This window comes from Urocitellus parryii, chromosome 9 (genome assembly GCF_045843805.1).
Source record: "Urocitellus parryii isolate mUroPar1 chromosome 9, mUroPar1.hap1, whole genome shotgun sequence".
NCBI lineage: Eukaryota > Metazoa > Chordata > Mammalia > Rodentia > Sciuridae > Urocitellus > Urocitellus parryii.
The window spans coordinates 135,992,016-136,013,719 of record NC_135539.1 but is presented as its reverse complement, the minus strand read 5'-3'; the positions used below and the strand labels follow the sequence as shown (position 1 = coordinate 136,013,719).

Sequence of the window (21,704 nt, the reverse complement as noted above, 5' to 3'; positions counted from 1 at the left end):
CCAGCGTCACTGCAGCCTCGTGAGCCGTGCACTGTGCTCCAGTGAGGCTTCGGTGGCTTTGAAGTCCCTGGGTGGTGGGGATTTTTCAGCTCCATTAGAATCACATGGGACCTGTGATGTTTGTGGTCCACCATAGACCAAAACATTGTTCCACGGTACGTGGTTATATTTTATTTAGACTCTTAGGCAGTGTGTTAGTTTCAGTGGCTGCCACAACAAATTACCACAAACTTTGGTGGCTTAAAACTCTTAAGAATTTATTCTCCCACACCTGTAATCCCAGTGTTTCCAGAAGCTAAAACAGGAAGATCACAAACTCAAAGCCAGCCTCAGCAACTTAGTGAGGCCCTGTCCCAAAATAAAAAATTAAAAGGGCTGGGGAGGTGCCACAGCAGTTAAGTGCCCCTGGGTTCAATCTCTGGTGCTCCCCAGAGACTTATTCTCTTACAGTTTGTAGAGGCCAGAAGCCCAAAGTCGGGTGTCAACAGGGCTGTGCTCACTCGGAAGGCTCTGGAGAAGAATCCTCCCCGCCTCTCCCTACCGTCTGGTGGCTCCCAACAATCCTGGGCCTTCCTCCAGCTATAGCTGCATCACTCCAACTGCTGCATCCATCTCCACAAGGCCATCTGCCCTCCACAAGTGTTCAAATCCCCACTCATAAGAGCACCAGGCACTGATTTAGGGCCCATCCCAAGTCAATATGGCCTGATCACAACTGGATCACATCGGCAAAGACCCTCTGTGCAAACAAGGTCATGGTCACAGGAACCAACAGTTAGCGTTGCAACATACATTTTAGGGGCTTTAATTCAACCCACCACAGGCAGCTTAAGGAAGTGATGATACTTTTACACAAAGAGCATAGGCTCTTGGGCCACTGTTAAGCCCGAGAACTGGTCACCACACCCAGAAGAGGGTAGCAATGGGGCCTGGTCTGTGTTTCCAGTCACCAGGCCCACTGGACCCTAATCCCTCAGCTCACTCCATGAGGTAGGTCCCAGCACCCCTGATGAGAGATGACTTAGCAAGGTTCAGGGACATGAAGTGACTCACCCAAGGTCAGACAGCTTGTGGGTCAGAGGGAACCCAAGTCTGTCATCCCCAAGTCCAGGACTTTTTCTGTAGCGCCCTGAAGGAGGCGCAGGGCTCAGGGAGGTCAGGAAAAACAAAAAGAGTGTTTCATGTGCGGGAAGTGGGATTAATATTTTATTATTATATTGAGCTCCTCGGCTCCTGAGAGCCGGCCCAAGTCCCCAGTTGAGAGGCTGCTGTCAGTCTCTTAAAATATCTGCTCTTAAACTATCTGGGTCAGTGAGAAGAGGATCACAAGGTCTCCTTGTGGTTATTTTAAACTTTTTAAAAAAATAACCTTTAAAGGAGAGCATAAAAATTAAATAATAAATAAGTCAGAAATGTCACCAGCTGAAAAGGAAACCGCTCAATAGGAAGCACTAGGTTATGGACTCTGACATGGAAGCTGCAGGGTGGCGTCCTGGGGGTCCCAGAGGTTCCTGGCTCCGTGGGAACTGAGGAGGAGGCCTAGAATCTACACCAGAAAGCACACCTGAGAGAAGCAGGACCTGAAGGCAGGAGGTAGGTGGGTTCCAGGACCACTCCCCGCACCTGCCTGCAGAAAGACACTACCCTTGATGCTTCCTTCAGAGAAGAAAGGACGGAGGGAGGTCAGCAGGCGTGTCCAGCTCCTACTACTGACCCTTGCAATCTTCAGAGTAGAAGGAGAGGAAGGGGAGTCTTTTAAGCAATCACCCTTGTGTGACATAAAAGTATCACCAACTGACATGTGAAAGCTGTTTTTCTTGAAAAATAAACGTATTCAGAGAGAACCATCAGCTGTAATACAAACTGTCCGCACAGCTCTCAAAATCAACACCAAGATACCAGGAATGACGGAGGAACTCTGGCCCTTACAAATATGCCTCGCAGGACCTCAAAGTGAAAGGTCTGCACAAAGCAACCCCTATGTCTCAGGACAAAGGCGGCACATGAGAACCCGAGGTTTCCCTCAGACAAAATGGTGCAAGACAGGCACCACCCTGCACTGGGCCCCAGGGAAATAGTGTCAGATAGAGGTGCTGCCTGTCAGGAGCTGACTTCCTGGTGCCATCTCTAACCCAAGACCTGGGTTAGTGTTCACTAAGTGTCATTCAACATCACTGAAGGATAAGACTGGCACATACAAAGACAACTACGCAAATCTATAGCTAAAGGCCAGACTCTGTAGCTAAGAGTTCTGAGAGCAAGATCCAGGTGGGCTTCACTGAGGAAACGGGCCTCCAGCAGGCCCTCAGTAGATACAACCAGCACAGAAAAGGAATGACCTAGAGCCGAGAGAGAGATCTGCTCCTCGGTGCTGCAGGCATGCCACAGACACAGCAGAGCACATTCTGGTCCCTGCTGTCTCTGAGCTTGCAGTTTAGCAGTCTCCTTAAAGTAGAAGGTACTGGAGGCTCGTGAAAAAGCTGACACTTAGATCTACAGTGTGCCAAGTGCTGTGCTGAATGCTTCACAAAAATCTCATTTGACCCTCACTGCAACTCAGTGGTAAGGGGAGAGCATTATCAACCGTCTTGTGCACTGGAAATTGAGGTCACACAGCTTCTTAGTGATGAGGCCAAAATTCAAACCCAGGCCTGCTTGGTGCACGGCCACTCTCTTTCCAGTAGATCACATGGGAAATAAGGCCAGGCACTTGAAAGCCAGGTGACATAGTTCTTATGTGCCAAGGAGGAACGGGGCAGTATTTGTTAGTGGTTCTCTTTCTGCTGTTGCTGTACTCCACTTCTAGAGTCAGATTCCCAAAGATACACATGGAATTCAGAGGGTCCTCCAAGCAAGACATGGCCCCCTCCTTCATCTCCATCAAGTCTCCTACCACAGGGAACTGCAATGGCCATCCTGAAGGGAAAATTCATGCTGTTGTTTTTCTCTCCCTTAAATCTTAAAACTAGGAGAAGTCATAAGAAACCACGTTTGTTTCTCATCGGGCACTGGTACAGGCCTTTTTAGGGTTCCTAAAAGAAACCTCGGGTTCTCATGTGCTGCCTTTGTCCTGAGACATAGGGGTTGCTTTGTGCAGACCTCTCACTTTGAGGTCCTGCGAGGCATATTTGTAAGTGCCAGAGTTCCTCCATCATTCCTGGAAAGTCACCCAGAGACCCAAACACCCCCATCTTTTAGCGGGTATTTTACCACTATGTTAGTCAACTTTGTGTTGCTGTGACCAAAATGCCTGACAAGTACCAGAGAAGGAAAAGTTTATTTTTTCACATAACTTCAGAGATTTAGTCCATGGCCAGCCAACTTCATCACTCTGGGCCCAGGGTGAGACAAGACAGAGGGCACCCTAGAAGACAGTGGAGTACCTCATGGCAGCCAGGAAGCAGAGAGGGGAAGGGATCACAGGGAAGGTATACCCTTCCAGGACACATGCCCTGGGATCTACAGCTTCCATCCACACCCCACCTGCATTCCGTTACCACCTGGTTAGTCCATCAAACTAGGATAGACTCATTAGGTTATGGTTATCATAATCTCATAATTTACCTCTGAATACTCCTACATCAATACAGTAGCTTCTGGGGATACCTCCTATCCAAACCATAACATTTCACCCCTGACCTCCCAAAAGTTTATGCCCATCTCACAATGCAAAATGCATTTGGTCCATTTCCAAGAGTCCTCACAGTCTTAGCAGTTCCAGCATCGTCCAAGTCCAAAGTCTCATCTGAGACTCAAAGCAAACTCTTGACTGTGAGTCTCTGTAAAACTCAAAAGCAAAGTCAAGTTCTGTGGCTCGTGCCTGTAACCCAGCAACTCAGGAGGCTGGGGCAGGTGAATTTCAAGTTCAAAGCCAGCCTCTGCAATTTAGCGAGACCCTGTCTCACGTTTAAAAAGTAAAAAGGGCTGGGGATGTAACTCAGTGATATAGTACCCCTGGGTTCAATCTCCAGCCTCCCCCGCCCAAAAAAAAAAGCAAAAGCAAATTACATATATTCAATAAACAATGGTACAGATAAACATTCCCATTCTAAAAGGGAAAAACAGGGGCATAAATAGAAGAAATGGAATCAAGACGAGATCAAAACCCAGCCAGGCAAATGTTTTCTGCACTCCATGTCTGGCACATGGAGCATATGGTAGTGAGGTATGATCTCCAAAGAGCTTGGGCAGCCACACCCCTTTGGCCTTGCTGGTTGCAGCCCACGTAGCCTATCTTTTAGGATGGCTTTGTCCATGGTCAGCAGTTTTCCTCTGCAGATGTCCCCATTGCTGGCATCTTTTAATCTTAGGGTTATTCACTACAGCTGGGGCTTCCTTCTCACAGCGTCACACACTGCCCTCTCAGGGGCATCCACAGGGATCATAACCCTGCCACACCTTGCCTGGCCTCCCAGGTCTTCCTTTGAAATCTTGGTAGAAGCTTTCATGACTCTTTAACTCAAGAATCCTGCATTCTTGCAGAACCAGCACCACATGGATGATGCCAAGATCTGCCACCAGCCCAAGCAGTAGCTGAATGCCCTTTCACCACAGCTGCAGTGGCCTCTGAGTACCTGGTGAAACTGAGCATGGTAAGAAACTCCCTGGGCCTCTCTGTGCAAAGTAATTTTTACATCTATACCCTTGGTCTCCTAAATTAATGTTTTCTTCTATACCCTTGAGCCTATGATGGGTGTGGTCTGAGATGCTTCCAAGGTACATTCCCTGTTGCCTTTGTGCAAAGTACTTAGTATCCCTTTAATGGCTGTAATCTCGTCAACAACCCCAGCTTCCCTGGCCCCAGTCTTACACACACTCTTCAGGCCAAACTGCAAGTTTGTTTTTTTTTAAATCCTCCTTCTCTGCTTATTGCTCCAAATTCTCACAGCCAGCTTGGTTAAATGCTGCCAACAATAATTATGCTGCTGTATGAATTCTGTGCTATCTTGATGTTTCCTCTACCAGGTTAATTAGTCCATCACCTTTAAATTTGGCTCCCAGAAAGTCTCAGGACAGGTAAAAAAAAATGTAGACAAGTTCTTTGGCAGAATGAAACAGATATGGCCTCCAGTCCAACTCCCGGTAGAGTTCTCACCTCCCTCTGAAACCTCATGAGCACAATCTTTACCGTCCTCATTCCTATTGGCATTCTGGTCTTCTGAGCTCTCACCAGAATTGCCCATGGAGCTCAACTTAACATTCTAAGGCTTCTCAGGTCTGCATCTCCAAACTTCTCCTGCAAGCCAGTTCTAAAGACTTCTAAACCACATCATCAAGTTAATCTTATCAATGATGCCACCTCTTGGTACCAATTTCTGGGTTAGTCAGCTTTGCATCAGTGTGACCAAAATACATGACAAGAACTACTTAGAGGAGGAAAAGTTTATTTTGGCTTGGTTTCAGAGATTTAGTTCATGGTCAGCTGACTTCATTGCTCTGGGTCCAAAGTGAGGCAGAACATCATGACAGAAGTGCACCATAGAGGAAAATATGCACCATATGCACCATAGAGGAAAACTGCTCACCTCATGGCTGAAAGAAGTGGGAAGGCACCAAAGGGAATATGCACCTTCCAGGGCACACCCCCAGTGACCCACCTTCTCCAGACACACCCCACCTACCTACAGTTACCACCCAGCTAGTCCATCAAACTAGAATGGATGAGGTTACAACTCTCGTGATCTAATAATTTCATCTCAGAATATTCCTGCATTAACACTGATACCTTTGGGAACACCTCATAGCCAAAGCATCAACACCACCATAACATCCAAAAGAGAAAAGAGATGTTTGCAAAGTTCTCCCTACCTTGAGTTCTCCCACCAGATCTTCCCCGAGGGGGAAAGGCGCTGAGAAAAGAGGTGTCTGTGTTCTCCACCTCCCTAGAAGACCAGGGGTTGTTCCCTGCCCTCTGTCCTCTCTTTCATTTTCAAGTTGGTAAATATGACCTCTGAGGAGGTCAGAACAGGAAGCACAAGGTGAAGATCCACCCATCTGGAGGGCATAGAACTGGAAATGCTACAACAATAGGAAATTCTTGTGTCCATCAGGATAACATCTATTGATGAATGACAAAACACTTCCAGAAACATCACCTCATTTGAACCTCTCACAATAGTTAGGCAGATTTTAATATTGTTGTCCCCTTCCACTTTTTAACAGATGAGGGATCTGAAGTACTTAGAGGTGACTCTCTAGGGTCACAGAGGTCATACTTGCACGCAGGCCTTCTGACCCCAAATTCTGTGTCCCCTGCTCCCCAGCAGGTCCACTCAGGAATCCTGATTTGGACAAGGGATGCCAGAGTCAGGAAAGCCTCCTGGCTCCTCTCTTGAATATCCTCCAAGACTAGGGGAAATTAGCCAAACGATTTTAGTTTCTGCTATGAATTTATCTTCTCCAACAATATAAATCTTCCTCTTGTAGTGTTTTATCTTGATCCCAGCAAAACTTTGAGAATAGTTAGGTTCTAACGTGTTTACTATTCCTGAGTGAAAAGTGCTATTTTTACTTTGCCCTAAAACTATTTCTTTAGCATGCTAAAGTTGTCTGCAGTTCTTATGTTCTGGGATTTAATAAGTTCATGTTTTTATCCTGTGATTTTCATTGTTTTATTATTTTCAGTCATATCCCTCTCTTAGCCTGTGTCTTTCCAGAATCAAGAGCCCTATTTCTTTTATCATTCCTCAAAAAAGAAAGAAAGAAAGAAAGAGCTCTCTACCATCTTGATCAAATGAGGTGTCCTTCTCTAGACTTTGTCTGGCTCTATATGTCTTGAAGTACATCAGATCATCAGGCCCCCATCACTTTATCTATTATTATGTATAAAAGAGCAGACTGACCTCAGCTAAAATGTAAAGACATTTGAGAGCCATCTTTAAAAATCAAACAATTCTTTTGCTCAGTGTCAGCTCAGCATATGCTGAAAAAATATACAATTTTGCTTCAAATCTGAAATTAATTTAAACACACTGGTACAAGGTAACCTTGCTGTTATGGTCCAGACCTAAAATGTCCCCAAAAGCTCATGTGTTGGAAGGCTTGGTCCCCAGTGCAGCAGACTTCAGAGGTGGGGCCTTTGGAAGGTGAATGGATCATGGGGGCTCTAACCTCACTGGTGGATCAATCCATTGGTGGATTCATAATTTACCATATGGTAGAAACTCAAGATAGGGCCTAGTTTGAGAAAGCAGATCCTTAAGGGCATCCCCTTGAACATTCTTTTCGACTCCTTCCCCTTCCTCTCACTCTCACTTTCTCCATCTCTACTTCTCTGCTTCCTGGATGCCCTGAGATGAGCTGCTTTGCTCTACCATGTGGTCCCTGCCATGATGCCCTGCCTCACCACAGGCCCAGAGACAATGAAGCCAAAGTGACCATGGACTGAAACCCCTGAAACTGTGAGCAAAAATAAATACGTTAGGGGGCTGGGGTTGTGGCTCAGTTATAGAAGGCTTGCCTCGCATGCATGGGGCACTGGGTTTGATCCTCAGCATCACACAAATAAATAAAAGGTATTGTGTCCATCCATCTAGAACAAAAAATTTAAAAAAATAAATGCTTTCCTTTTAAGATGATTTCTTTCAGGTGTTTTGTCACAGCAGTAAAAAACTGACTAATGCATTTGTAATCCTTTATGAAAATGACAACTTGCAAAGCACTTTCATGTACATCATCTCATCCACCCCTCATGAACCATGCAAGGCAGAAAGGAAAAAAAATTATATTACAGCTCATATGAAAAAATAAATAAAAAGGTGAATGTAGTCCAAGATCAAAGAGCTGGAATTAGAGCCAGGTCCCTGGTCCCCGATGATAGCTTAGCCACAGTGTGATACATCCTTTCTTTTAATCACTTGTTACTTACTTTAAATCCCCAAACTTCCCCCCTCTATAAGTCTCTTTCAGCATAGCCATAAAATAGTTGGCAGCTCTACTGAAAAGAGCAGATCATGACTGATCTAAACCCTCTTCCTTTCTTACTCCAAAAACTCTCCATGGGTCATCTCAGCCACACCAAGGACATCAATATCACCGTGCAGATGACTCCCAAATATGCAGCTCTAGCACACCTCTCTCCTGAACACCAAGAGGATAGATCTTCCTTAACCTCCCCAAATTAAGACACCCCCCATTACCTCAAAACTTAAGTAAAAATGTACAAAACCTAAATCTTCTGCGTCATGATACCTCTCTGCTGCCAAAACCCAATTCTCTTTTGCTATTCATCCTCTCAGACACATCCAGGAAGTTAAGAGTCATGTGGACACTTTCCTCGCCCCCTCCTCCTTGCCCTATCCCCAGTCTAACCTCAGGGCCCTTCATTCATCTCCTACATGGTTCTCCTTTCCGTCCACTTCTGTCCTTTCCCATGACCACCATCAAAGTCCAAGCTCTGAAGATCTCTCATTGGACTTGAATGGGTTCTTCATTGGTCTGTTCCTCTTCAATCCCTTTTCCTCACTATAGCTGGAGGGATTCTTCAAGAGATGGTCCTCAGAGAGAACTTCCTTGACCACCACCCCCAAATTAAGACCCCCCATTATGATTTACCTGATTCCAGTTTAGCCTGGTTTTGTGTGATTGATTAACGTCTGTCTCTCCAACTAAATTTATAGCTTCTGCTCACTATGTACCCCTATGCTGGGCTGAGTTTGACACATAAGTGTGTGTTTAGGTGAATAAGCCATAGATAAGGATAGGATTACACACACTGTACATCCTCACTATGGAATACCAAGCAGGAGTTAAACAGACTGAGATTGCTCTATATTTACTAACATCAATGACATCCATGATATATTATTGATCAAAAACAGCACATTAGGGCCAAAGATATAGCTCAGTGATAGAAAGTATGCTTAAATTAAAAGCCAGTGCGTTGTAGAACAGTGTGTACTATTTTTAAATCTATATATACACACATATATCTTGATTGTAAAAAGAACCTCTATGGGGCTGGGGCTCAGTGGTAGAGCACTTGCCTAGCATGTGTTAGGCACTGGGTTCGATCCTCAGCACGTGTAAAAAATAAATAAAATAAAAGTATTATGTTCACCTACAACTAAAAAAATATTTTTAAAAAAAGAAAGAACCTCTGTGTGTAAAGTATGTATATGTATCAAAAAGGCTTGCAAGACTAATACCAAACTGTTTACGGTGATTGCCTTGGAGAATGGGAATGAGAAAGGGTAGGGAAAACCAGGGTCCCGATTTGTACTCATAAACTTCTGGGTGGCTTGACTTTCTTCAGTGACCATGTGATATTATTGTCATTACTTTTAAAATAAGGTTTTTAAAATAATGCTACAATTCACAAAAGCTCAGGAACCTGTCCACTTCTAAGAGCAGTTAACCAAAAGAGGGGGACCACATTTGTTTTGAATTGTTCAACAATGATAAAGTTCCAGAAACCAGCATCGAGCCGGCTCAGATTTCTGATTCAGCAATCAGCCCTGCTGATGAAGCGCACAGCCGGAAATGCCAGGGTTGATTCAATTAGGCCTCGGCCTCGGGTGACTTTCGTAAACAAAACAGATTGTGAAAAATCACTGCTCTTTGATTCCCTTTTACGATCTCAGAAGGAAAAATAAGGAAATGAAATGACAACATGGGATTTTCCTGGTTTTCTCGTATTTTGGTGGTGGTGGTTAGATACAGGTGAGTGTGGGAGGGCCTCCCTATTTCCCTTCTCTGGCCAAATAGCAAAGCTTTTATTGTCTCCACTGTAGCTCAAGATGGCTTTCTAAACTCAAAGATTTCAGAGGAAGGAGAGGACGGAACATGCTGGCGAGGTGCAGATAGGCTCCTTCTGTGGCTCATCGCAGAAAACCTCCCTCTGGTTGCCCAGAGAAGCAGGTGCAGGTGGACGGGCCCACGGGTTCTGAAAAAGACAAGGCAGGTGTGTGGGTGGGAGCCGGCAGCCAGCCTACCGGGAGGCTGGGGAAGTCTGTGAATTCAGAATAAATACTGTCACTGGGAGCCGCATTGATTCTTTTTTCAGACTAATAGCTCAGATGGTAGAGCCACCCGACAATGACTAAAATATGAGTCAAATGCTTTCAAATCAAACCATCCCATGAAACAGGAAGACAGGCGAGCCGAGAACCAGTCATGAGGGTTCTAGCCAGTGCTCGTTACCCCTGAAGAATTCACTCTCCTGAGTCATTCTGACACCAGGGAGCTGGGGACGTCCTATCTTTATTGCCTGTGACACCAGGGATCAGCTCAGCGCAGTGAAAAGGGCGGCCCGGGCCAGGCTGGGCCCCCCGGAGCTCTCCCCAGTCCCGTTTGTCTTCCTTCTCTCCCAGGGTCCACCCCCATGTCTTCATGGATGCCAGAGAGAGTTCCAAAATCACCCTCCAGTGGAGTTTCTTGAGATCTTTAAAAACCAACCTTCATTTGAATATAAAGAGTCCCATGAAGATGAAGTGGGGCTGGGAGAAGGCAGAGGAGGAGACTGGAATCACTCAAGGAGGCGAGGGCAGGAGGGGGCAGGAGGGGGCAGGAGGGGGCAGGAGGGGGCAGCCAGTGCCCTGAGCCTCTGGGAAGCACCCCACGGAAGTACCACGTGGGCCCACGAGAGACAAGGGTTTCCCTGCCGTTTCCCCCTCCTCCTTCTGCAGTCGTCCAGATTTCAAATTCTTTCCCCAAATGTTCACCCTTATTTTGATTCTATTTAAAAAAAAAAAAGAAAAAATCTCTTGGTAACAAGATCCTGAGAAGACAGGTGTTTTTAAATGGTCTGAAGTACTTAAGGGAAAGCAAAAACTCTCACCACGTCCTCAAAAGTCCCCACAGGTCCCCACAGGGCTGCTGTGAGTGCCGCCTGTTTTGACCCCACCCCGCTCCCACCTCCAGGTGCTCCTCGACTCACGCACCCATCCTTACGTGAAGCGTGGTCCAAGACACTAGACCTAGGGATCATCAGCCCAGCAGTGTGGCCATGGTTGCCCGCAGGGGGAAGGGGCCGCCTGGGACCTGGGACCAGCTGCCAGGCCCAGCATCACAAGGCAGCATCCCAGTGCTAGAGAGGGAGAAGGCCAAGATTCAAAGGCTTTCACCCCGTCAAAAGTGGGAACATCTAGGTCCGACCACCAAGGGCCCTCTGAGCACCCCGCAGACCAGGACGTGGCCCGGACGGCAGCTTCCTGAACTCGGCACTCCGCACACACTCTGTCTTTCTGGAATCAATTCACTGGGAAGTCAGGGTAACATGTTCTCTTTTTAAACTTTTTAATATGGTAAGACATAAATAACGTAAAATTAACGAGTTGAACCATTTTTATTTTAACCTTTTTTTCCATTTTAAGCATTTTACATGTATAGTCCAGCGGCACTGAGTGCATTCCCACTGTCATGCCACCGTCACCACCATCAACCTCCAAAACCTCTTCCCCTTCCCACTCCAAAACTATATCCATTCAGTAACTCCCCATTTTTCCCCTCCTACTGGCAACCACCGTTTTACTTCCTGTCTGCCAAACTGACTCCACTAGGTTCTCATATAAGTGGAATCACGGAGTATTTGTCTATTTATTTCTGGCTTATTTCACATGTAACATTCTCAAGATTCATCTACGTTGTAGCAGGTATCCAAGTCTTGTTCTTTTTTTAAGGCTGAATAATATTCCACAGTATGTCCATACAATATTTTACTTATCCATTCACCAACTGATGGACATTTGGGTTGTCTCCAGAGCAATATGTTTTTAATTTAATCCTATGATTTAAGAGCTTCAGGTCATTCAAATTCAGTTCAAAGTGTTTCACATTTACCCAGGTTCAGTCACTATGGGAGATGGTGTGAGAAGTCAAAAAAAAAAGTGAATCAGACATGATACTTGTTCTCAAGGAGCTTACAATTTACTGGGAACGGAGGAAAGAAAGAAATTAAGTAATCTGCTGATTACTTTCATTTTGCTAATCCCTTACTGCCTACCAGGTGCACTCCCCTATCCCTGCCGGTATTGCTCACAGTAGCTCTGGGAGGTAGACATTGTATGGAATAGCCCCTTTGCACTGAGAAAAATGAATGTAATACCTCCACAGTGGATTCAGACCCGCTTCTTGGCCCTTACCCAGGCCACACCCTATGACAGTCAGGATGTAACAGGATCCTGCAGGAGAAGCTACCGGAAGGCAGCAGAGGAAGAGGAAAGGGGCACAGGAGGCCTCAGGGGTCAGGACGGCCAGTGTTGACAGAGTGAAGGAGAGAAGGGAAAAGATCAGGGACTGAGGAACTACAGACATGGGCTGGAAAACAGAGACAGCAAAATCACGGCCATAGTCCAATGCTGGTTCCAGGGCTCTGAACTGCACCGTGCAAGCCACAGTGAGCCACTGCAGGTTTCCTGAGGCAAGACGTAGAACCATGCATCAGGAAGACCACCATGGAGCAATGCATGACGCAGACGGAGAGGACAGGGTAGTTCAAAGGTAGGAAGCCAGTGAGAAGATAGCGGAAACAGCAGAGGAGTCGATTAGGACGGAAGGGAGGATCTGGAGGTGAGAGAGACCGCAGAGCGGGAATGCAGGACCGGCAGCGAGCACGTTTTGTACAGGGTGACCCTCCATCCTGCTGCCCAGGACGCCTTTATCTGGTGCAATTACTAAGAGCACCCTTCTACTCTCAGAAAGGTCCAAGTTTGGACAATACCCTCCATGGTCACATTAATTATGAGCAATAAGAAGCCAGGACCACAGGCGACTTCGGATTTTAAACCTGGATTAGTAAGAAAGGTGGTAACACCTTTAGAAACACAGGAGGAAATCAGGTTTTGGGGAAAGAATGTGAGTTTGGATTTGGACATGCTGAATTTGCTGCAGAAGTAAGGATTTATTTAAGAGAAAGAAGAACCTTGCCCGTGGATTTGCGCTGTATCACGTGAAGGAAGGCATCATTGACCTAAAAATAAAACAAAAACGTGGTCAGACTTGCACATATGCATACTGCAACAAATGTCTCCTGATGGCTAAAGTCTAAAATGGCTGAAGTATTCAGATGTGTCTCCAATAAACTATTCAGTGCTAACTAAATAATAATAATCACTATAAATACAAAGGATAATAATAATATTTATGAAAAACCTACCCTTGGTATTTCTCTCTCTCATATTCTTTGGAGTTTGTTGTTTATTTCATTTTGCTTTGTTTTTTGGTACCGGGGATTGAACCCACTGAGCCACATCCCTAGACCTTTTTTTTATTTTTGCACTTTGAGACAGGGTCTCACTGAGTTGCTTAGAGACTTGCTAAGTTGCTGAGGCTGGCTTTGAACTTGCGACCCTCCTGCCTCAGCCTCCTAAACCTTTGGGATTACAGGCATGCTCCATGGCCCCAAGCTCCCTATCATTTTCAATGATGTCAGATAAATGTTGGCAGATAAAGAGTCCACAGGCCAGTCCCCACTCACTGTGACAGCTCCATCCCAGCTGCCCCACTTCAGAAGTGTTCCAGCTTTTGAAAGAATGAAACCTCTGGCAGAAGAATAAAAACTATAATGTTTGGTGACTTTTTTTCTCTTTTATTAAAAGTGTCCTATTTCTTATGTAACTGAGATTAAAATCAACTGCAAATTTTTTTTTCCTCAAAAATGCAAGGTTATAAAACAAATTAAAAAGCAGTTACAGTGATCAAGACAGTGTGATACTGGTGAAAAGAATACAAAAATAAATTAATGGAACGGAAGAGACATCCCCAAAATAGGCCTGCACAAGTATAGTCAACTGATCTTTGACAGGAGTAAAAAAAAAAAAAAAAAACTTAATGGGGAAAGCATAGTCTTTCAAAATATAGTGCTGGAAAAACTGTATACTATACACACGTGCAAAAAAAAAAATTTAAAGATCTAGATACAGGCCTTATAGCCCTCCCAAAAATTACCTGGAAATGGATCAGAGACCTAAATTAAAAGCAAAATTATAAAAATTTCCAGGAAAAAAAATAGAAAAAAAATTTAGGTCACCTTTGGCTCAGCAATAAGGTTTTGGATATAGCACCAAAAGCACAATACATGGCAGGGGAAGGGGGGATTTGGTAAATGGAATTTACAAACAAGGTCTCAGCAGGGAGAAAAACTTTGCAAAAGACATATCTAACAAAGGATTTGTGTCTAAAATATACAGAGAATTCTTAAAATGCAAAAACAATACAATGAAACAAAAGGCAAAGATCTGAACAGACACCTCACCAAAGAAGACAGACAGATGGCAAATAAGCATATAAAAAGACGCTCAATGTAATACATCACTAGGGAATGGGAAATAAAAACAGCAATGAGAGGCCACTGCCCTCCTATCAGAAGAGCTAAGATTCAAAACACTAACACCAAATGGTGGCAAGTATCTGGAGCAACAGGAGCGCTCATTCACTGCTAGTGGGCATACAAGGTGGTACAACCACTTTGGAAGACAGCAGGCAATTTCCTACAAAACTGAGGATACCTTGAACCGTGCAATCCAGCCATCACACTCCTAGGTATTTACCCACAGGAATTGAAAACTTAGGTCCACACAAAAACATGTACCTGAATGTTACAGCAATTACCAATTGCCAAAACCTGGGGGTGTGAGACAAAATGTCTTTCAGTAGGTGTATGGAAAAGCAAACTAATGTATCTATGCAATGGACTCATTCAGTAACAAGGAGAAGTGAACTATCAAAACACAAAATGACACGGAAAAACACTGCTAAGTGAGAGATTGTCTTCTTTCATTTAGCAATCTGCATGCAATCTGAAAAGGCTACATTTCATATGATTCCAACCATATGACATTTAGGAGAAAGCAAAACTGTGGAGGCACTAAAAACATCAGTGATTGACAGATCCAGGAGTGGAGATAAGGATGAACATATGGAGCTCAAGGGATCTCAGTGCAGTGAAGCTATTCTGTGTGATATGTAATACTGGATACAGGACGTTATACATTTGGCAAAACCCACAGAAATGTACAAAGAGTGAACTCTAATGCAAACTATGGACTTTATTTAATACCATTAATGTATCAATATTGATTCATCAGTTACAACAAATGAATAATACCAGTGTAAAGTATTCATAAGAGTGGAATCTTAGGGCATGGAAGAGGGAGTACATGAGAACTCTCAATACTCTGTTGATTTTTTCTTAAAACTGCTCAAAAAAGTCTACTCATTTTTTCAATAAAATAAATGATAAATGCAAAAAATGAAATTTAAAAAAGAATGGAATATGTAAAAGTATCATTATTTGCAAATAATGAAAATATAATTTCAGTTATGTAGGAATCAGAAAAGTTTTAATAAAAGTTAAAAATCATAAAAAGTAGTATCATTATCAGGGCTGGGTTTGTGGCTCAGTGGTAGAGCACTTGCCTCACACGTGCGAGACCCTGGGTTCAATCCTCAGCACCACATAAAAATAAACAAGTGAAATAAAGGTGTTATGTCCAACTACAACTAAATAAAATAAAATAAATATATAAAAAGTAGTATCATTATCTATACAGAAAAGCTGTATAGAAAGGTCATCAAAACTATGAAATACAAAATTGGTTTATACTAAAAAATTCTTTCACAGCAAAGGAAACAATCAAGAGTGTGAAGAGAGAGCTTACAGAATGGGAGAAAATCTTTACCACCTGCACCTCAAAACATTAATCTACAGGATATATACAGAACTCAAAACTTCACAGTCCAAAAACCAAAACCTAAAAACACAATCAATAAATGGGCAAAAGAACTGAACAGGCACTTCCCAGAAGAAGAAATATGAATAGTCAACAAATATATGAAAAAATGTTCAACATCTCTAGCAATTAGAGAAATGCAAATTAAAACTCACTCAAGTCAGAATGGCAATTATCAAGAATACAAGTAACAATAAATGTTGGTGAGGATGTGGGGAAAAGACACTCATATTGCTGGTAGGACTACAAATCCATGCAACCACTCTGAAAAGCAGTATGGAGGTTCCTCTTAAAACTTGGACTGGAGCCCCCATTTGACCCAGCTATCCCACTCCTCAGCATTTACCCAAAGGACTTAAAATCAGAATACTATAGTGGCACAGCACATCAATGTTTCTAGCAGCTCACTTCACATATCTAAGCTATGGAACCAATCCATAAACCCTTCAACAAATGAATGGATAAAGAAAATGTGAATCTCTCTCACACACACACACACACACACACACACACACACACACAATGGAATATGACTCAGTCGTAAAGACAATGGAGCTATGTATTTGCTGATAAATGGCTGGAACTGTAGACTATCATGCTAAGTGAAATAAGCCAATAGCCAAAAACCAAAAGCCAAATGTACTCTGATATGCAGATGCTAACACCCAATAAGGGGGTGGGAGGGAAGAATAGAAGTACTTTGGATTAGACAATGGGTAATGAAGGGAAGGGAGGGGAGATGGGAAGAGGAAAGACAGAATGAATCAGACCTCACTTTCCTTTGTTCATACCAGTTTAACTCCACATCATGTACAACAACAAGAATGGGAACTTACACTCCATGTATGTATGATATGTCCAAATACATTCTACTTCTTGTATAACCAAAAAGAATTTAAACATTTTTTAAAATAGTTTATAAAAATTAATGACATTTCTCTATGTCAAAAACAATCAACTTAGAAATATAATAAGTAAAATATTGTTCTCAAAAGCAACAAAAACAAAATATTTGTAATAGATATAAACAATAATAAAATCAAAACCTTATAGAGAAAAACTTTAAACCCATTAAGAGACATGAAAGATCTTAATAAATGGCGATTTATCCCTGTTGACAGATGGGAGAAGATAGTAAAAAAATATTAATTTCCTGTAAATGAGTATAAAAATAAATCAATAGTTTCATTCAAGATTTCAGTTAGAGTTGTTCAAGAAGCTAAACAGATTTACTGTAAAATTCATTTAAAAAGACAAAGCTCCCCAAATAAGTCAAATTTGAAAGGAAAGAACAAAAGTATAAGAGTTACTATTCCATATAACTTGGAATTTGCAGTAAGACAAAGCATCACACATCAATGGAAAAACAGTGGGCTATTTGATACTGGGGAAAACAGCTTGCTATAAAGAAGAAAATTAAAATTAGGCTGGGGCTATAGCTCAGTTGGTAGAGTGCTTGCCTTGCATGCACAAGGCCCTGGGTTCGATCCCCAGCACCAAAAAAAGTAATAATAATAATAATCTACCTGATGTATACCCAATGCAAAGGAGACTTCAGAAGTATTAAATCCTTAAGTGTGATATAAAATTATGAAGGTAGCCAGGTAATCAGTACCTAGAGTCCCATCTACTTGGAGGGTAAGGCAAGAGTATCCTTTGAGTCCAGGAGCTCAAGGTCAGCCTAAGCAACATAGCAAGACCCCCATCTCACCAAAAAAAAAAAAAAAAAAAAAAGAACCTACAAAGTTAATAAAGAAGAAAGAAGAAAATCACTGTGACTCAGGGATAATGAAGGACTTCTGGAAAAGTCTCCAATAGCATAACCACACAGCAAAATGCTGGCATAGATACTTTTAACTCTAGACAAAAGTGGCAATAGTGTGACAAACTTAGAAGTCTTTTGCAAAGCCTCAAACTAACATCTAGAACTGGCTACTCAAAGGACCATCAGCTTTTGCACAATCTGGGGGCTTATTAGATGTGTGCAATCTTTAGCTCCATCCAACCCTGACTGAATCACAATCGGAATCCTAATAAGATCCCCAGGTGATTTCCATGCATATCAGAGTTTGCGAAGCACAATTTACTCAAGGAACTTCTGAAAGTTACTAAGAAACAGCTGAAACTCCCAAACAGAAAACTCCATGAGGAGACTAAATTGCAACTCAAAGCATGGAAAACTGAATGGCTAATATACCAGAGATTAAATCCAGGGTTTCACACACACTAGGCAGATGCTCTACTGCTAAGCTACATCCCCAGCCAGCTGGAAAATATATAGAGATGCTTAAACTCATTAGAAATAAGGGAAATTCAAATTAGAATAATAAAATGCCACTTTATGCTTTATCATTTGGGCAAAAAGCAGAAAGCTGGATAATGCTACATATCAACAGGGTGCCAAATAAACAAGAATTCTCGTGCACTGCTGGAAGGGACCTAAATTGCTCAAGTTAGCTAGAAAGCTACTGGCAATCAAATTAAATACACATACATCCTGTGAACCAACAATCTACTCCTGGGAAAATAGCCCCAAAGCACCATTTGCACAAGTCCCTAAGTTTACATATATGAAGCTGTTCATCACCATACTGATTATGATGGTCAGAAATCTAATCCATCTCGGGGCTGGGGATGTGGCTCAAGTGGTAGCGCGCTTGCCTGGCATGCGAGCGGCCCAGTTCGATCCTCAGCACCACATACAAACAAAGATGTTGTGTCCGCCAAAAACTAAAAAATAAATATTAAAAAATTCTCTCTCCTCTCTCTTTAAAAAAAAAAAAAGAAAAAGGAAAAAAAAAGAAATCTAGTCCACCTCAAAGTTTGTCACTAGGGAATGGGTTTTTAAACTATCGTGGATGCACTCCATGTGCTATTATGCAGACATGGGGAGCAGTGGACTAGCTGTGGGAACAGCAGCACAAACAGTCTTAAAGACAGCGCTGGGTGAAAAATCAAGAAACAGACCAAGGTCAAGACCAACCATGTAACCAAAAATAAATTCACACACAAAATGATTCTGTGTGTTTTACAAGGAAATAGAAATCCAAAAATATATATCAAACATGTTCCAGCGACTGGCTCAGAAGGGAGGAATAGAGTGGAGAGGCCATGGAAAATGAAGGCAAAGGGAGAAAGTACATTCATTCCTAAGCAGACAGACACAGAAGCAAAAGATGAGCCTGCATAGGCTGACGGTGAATATGGGCTTTGAAATGAGAATTATGGTTTACCCACCACTTCCATTTGAGATCCTCCAAAAAAGCACACCAAATAGATAAAAACAAATAAATAATAAGCAGAGAAATAACCAATGGTGGCAATCTCTCTGCATCACGAAATCCGTGGTTCCAAAAACATCTGCCTTGCAGGGTCTGCCTTATCTCTATAAGCATCTTCCACTCATCCAAGGAGAGGGAACAGTTCCAGGAAAGGTATCTGACACACCCAGCAGCCCCTGTTGATGATCTCCAGGTGACTCACCACGCCATCCCTCTCCCGGTCAGCTAGAAGGCACTTGTTCCCAGAGATCTGTCATAGCCCAACAATGGAAAAGACTTGAGAAAAATAAGTATTATTCGAGAGAGTGATACCTTCCACCCAGCCCCCTAGGGAAACAAAGGCTCTCCTTCAAATAAATGTTCACATAAAACAAAGTCATGCCTTCAAGTGCTAAAGCTTCTTATTTTAATCATTGACCAGAACTGGTTTTTACTTCTTGATTTTTTTTCTACTGGTGCATTACAATTATACGTAATAGTAGAATTCGTTGTTTTAGCCATTTTGCATATGTATCTTTATAAAAATGTATCACATATATCTCTGGCTCCCTCAAAAGATAACACTGTGGGGAAAGCACGATCCTTCTATTCCATGACTTGAGAATCTCATAATGTTCTGTCACCTCTCCCTGTCCAGATGCCACTTCTGTTGTGATTGTTGCTGCTTCTAAAAATACCTCGACTCTGTCCCTTTCTACCTGGTGGTTTCTGCCTGGGCTGGGAAAACAGTCAGTGGTGTTAAGGCCAGGAAGCTTAACACAGCGATAAGGCTCCAAGGGAAGGACTGAAAAGTAAAACGCATGGCTTTGAACCAGTTCCTTTGAGAGCTACTTCAGAGGCCTAGGGACACTCTCCTCCGGTATTTCACAGGCTGCATGAGATACCGAGGCTGCATTAAATGGATGCCTAGATACAGGCTGTCCACAGCACTCTGGTCTCTGCCTTGAGGTGGATGAAGCCATAATTAAATTTGTCTCCAGAGATATGCAACCTGGAATTTGCAGCAGAATAAGGATATTGCTTTTGTTCTAGGAGGCGAAGGTTCTGCTATTGGAATTTTTAATTAGCTCATCAAGAAGGAATAATCAGAGTTCTTCGTTTCCTAAATACATCATGCTGATTCACGATTCCCATTAAAAATTGGCTCTTCCCCTATCACAGCACTATCCTGAGATCTTTCCAATTAAAACCTGAACTCCTTAAGTAATGGACTCTTAATTGTTATTGATAGCCATATGGAATGTATTCAGTGAAGGTTTGATGTATAAAATAAATTCATGAATGTATGAGTGTATCTGAGACTGAGTGGGATGGCTTATAAAAAGGTAAAAACTTTGAATTAATGATTAACTGCTGTAGCTGAATTACATTCATCATATCATTACTCTAATACAAAATGATCCGAATCTTCTTTGAAAAGTCAAACAATGCATTTCACCAAAAAGGAGGTACAGATGGCAAATGAGCATATGAAATGATAGTTGAGATCACTGTTCACTAGGGAAATGCAAGCTAAACCCACAATAAGATGCCGCTACACACCTATTAAAATGCCAAAAAATCAAAGAAAACAATACTAACTTCCAACATATGCAGAGTGACTAGAACGTTCAGGTATTGCCACTAGGAAGACAAAACGGTACAACCACTCTGGAAAACAGTCCGACAGTTTATTGAAAAGCTAAATATATAGTAGCAAATCAACAGAAGCAAAACCCACAAAATCTGTATGTAAATGTGTATAGATTTATTCATAATCAACAAAAACTGAAAAATAACTGGTAAATGAAAACACAAGTTGTGGCACATCCATACAATGGAATACTATTCAGCAGTAAAAAGGAACAGACTCCTGACACATTCAACAACCTGGATGAACTTCAGAAGCATTTTGCAAAGTAAAAGAAGCCAGACTCAAAAGACCACAGACTGTAGTTGAGTGCAGTGGTGCACACCTGTATTCCCAGCTACTCAGGAGGCAGGAGGATTACAAATTTGGGGCCAGTTTCAGCAACTTAGTGAGAACTGGTCTCAAAGTTCTAAAATGTAAAAAGGGATGATGATATAGCTCAGTGGTACAGCACCCCAGGTTCAATCCCGGGTACTGCCAAAAGTAAAATTTAAAAAGGCTATGGGCTAAATGATTCCACTCACATGACATTCTGGAATAGGCAAAAGTATAGAGAAAGGAAACAGCTCAGTGGTTGGCAGGGTCAGACTAAGAGGCAGGAAAAGGGGATGGATTACCACGGGGCACAAGGGGATCTTCTGGGGCAGTGGAGACGTTCTTTTCTGGAAGTGCTGGGGAAAGTGAACCCAGGGGCACTACTACTGAGTCACATCCCAGCCCTTTATTTTTCCTCTTGAGGCAGGGTCTCACGAAGTCGCCCAGGCTGGGCTGGAATCTGCGATCCTCCTGTCTCAGCCACCTGAATAACTGGGATTACAGGCCTGAGCCACCATGCCCGGCAACGGAAATGTTCCCGTATCTTGATTGTGATGGAGTGGCTACACGACTCTATGTATTTGCCAAACCCAGAGAATCAGGTGCATTGACGAGTGCCTGTACTCCCAGATCAGGAGACTGAGGCAGCAGGATCACTGAAGCCCAGGAGTTAAAGCCCCGTCTGGGCAACACAGCGAGACCCCATTTTAAAAAACAGGGCTGGGGATGTAGTTCAGAGGTAGAGCATGTGCCTTGCACAGGAGGCCCTGGGCCAATCCCGAGAACCGCCACAAACCTCGGAGAACTGTG

At 43.0% G+C, this 21,704-nt stretch overlaps 1 protein-coding gene across 3 annotated transcripts in view; it reads right to left on the bottom strand.

Moving 5' to 3' along the window:
* Positions 1-11,280: 11,280 nt before the first annotated feature.
* LOC113182550 (quinone oxidoreductase-like protein 2) overlaps positions 11,281-21,704 on the bottom strand; it is a 29,244-nt gene continuing 18,820 nt past the window's right edge. For 2 of the 3 annotated variants that reach the window (XM_026388502.2, XM_026388504.2), the window contains 2 exons: positions 12,860-12,907; positions 11,281-12,353 (listed from right to left, as the gene is read on the bottom strand). In XM_026388502.2, the coding sequence (XP_026244287.2) occupies positions 12,243-12,353; positions 12,860-12,907 (159 nt within the window). In that variant the 3' untranslated portion in view covers positions 11,281-12,242. Of the gene's footprint in view, positions 12,502-12,859; positions 12,908-21,704 lie in introns of all 3 variants that reach the window. The other variant, XM_026388503.2, reaches the window with a different exon arrangement.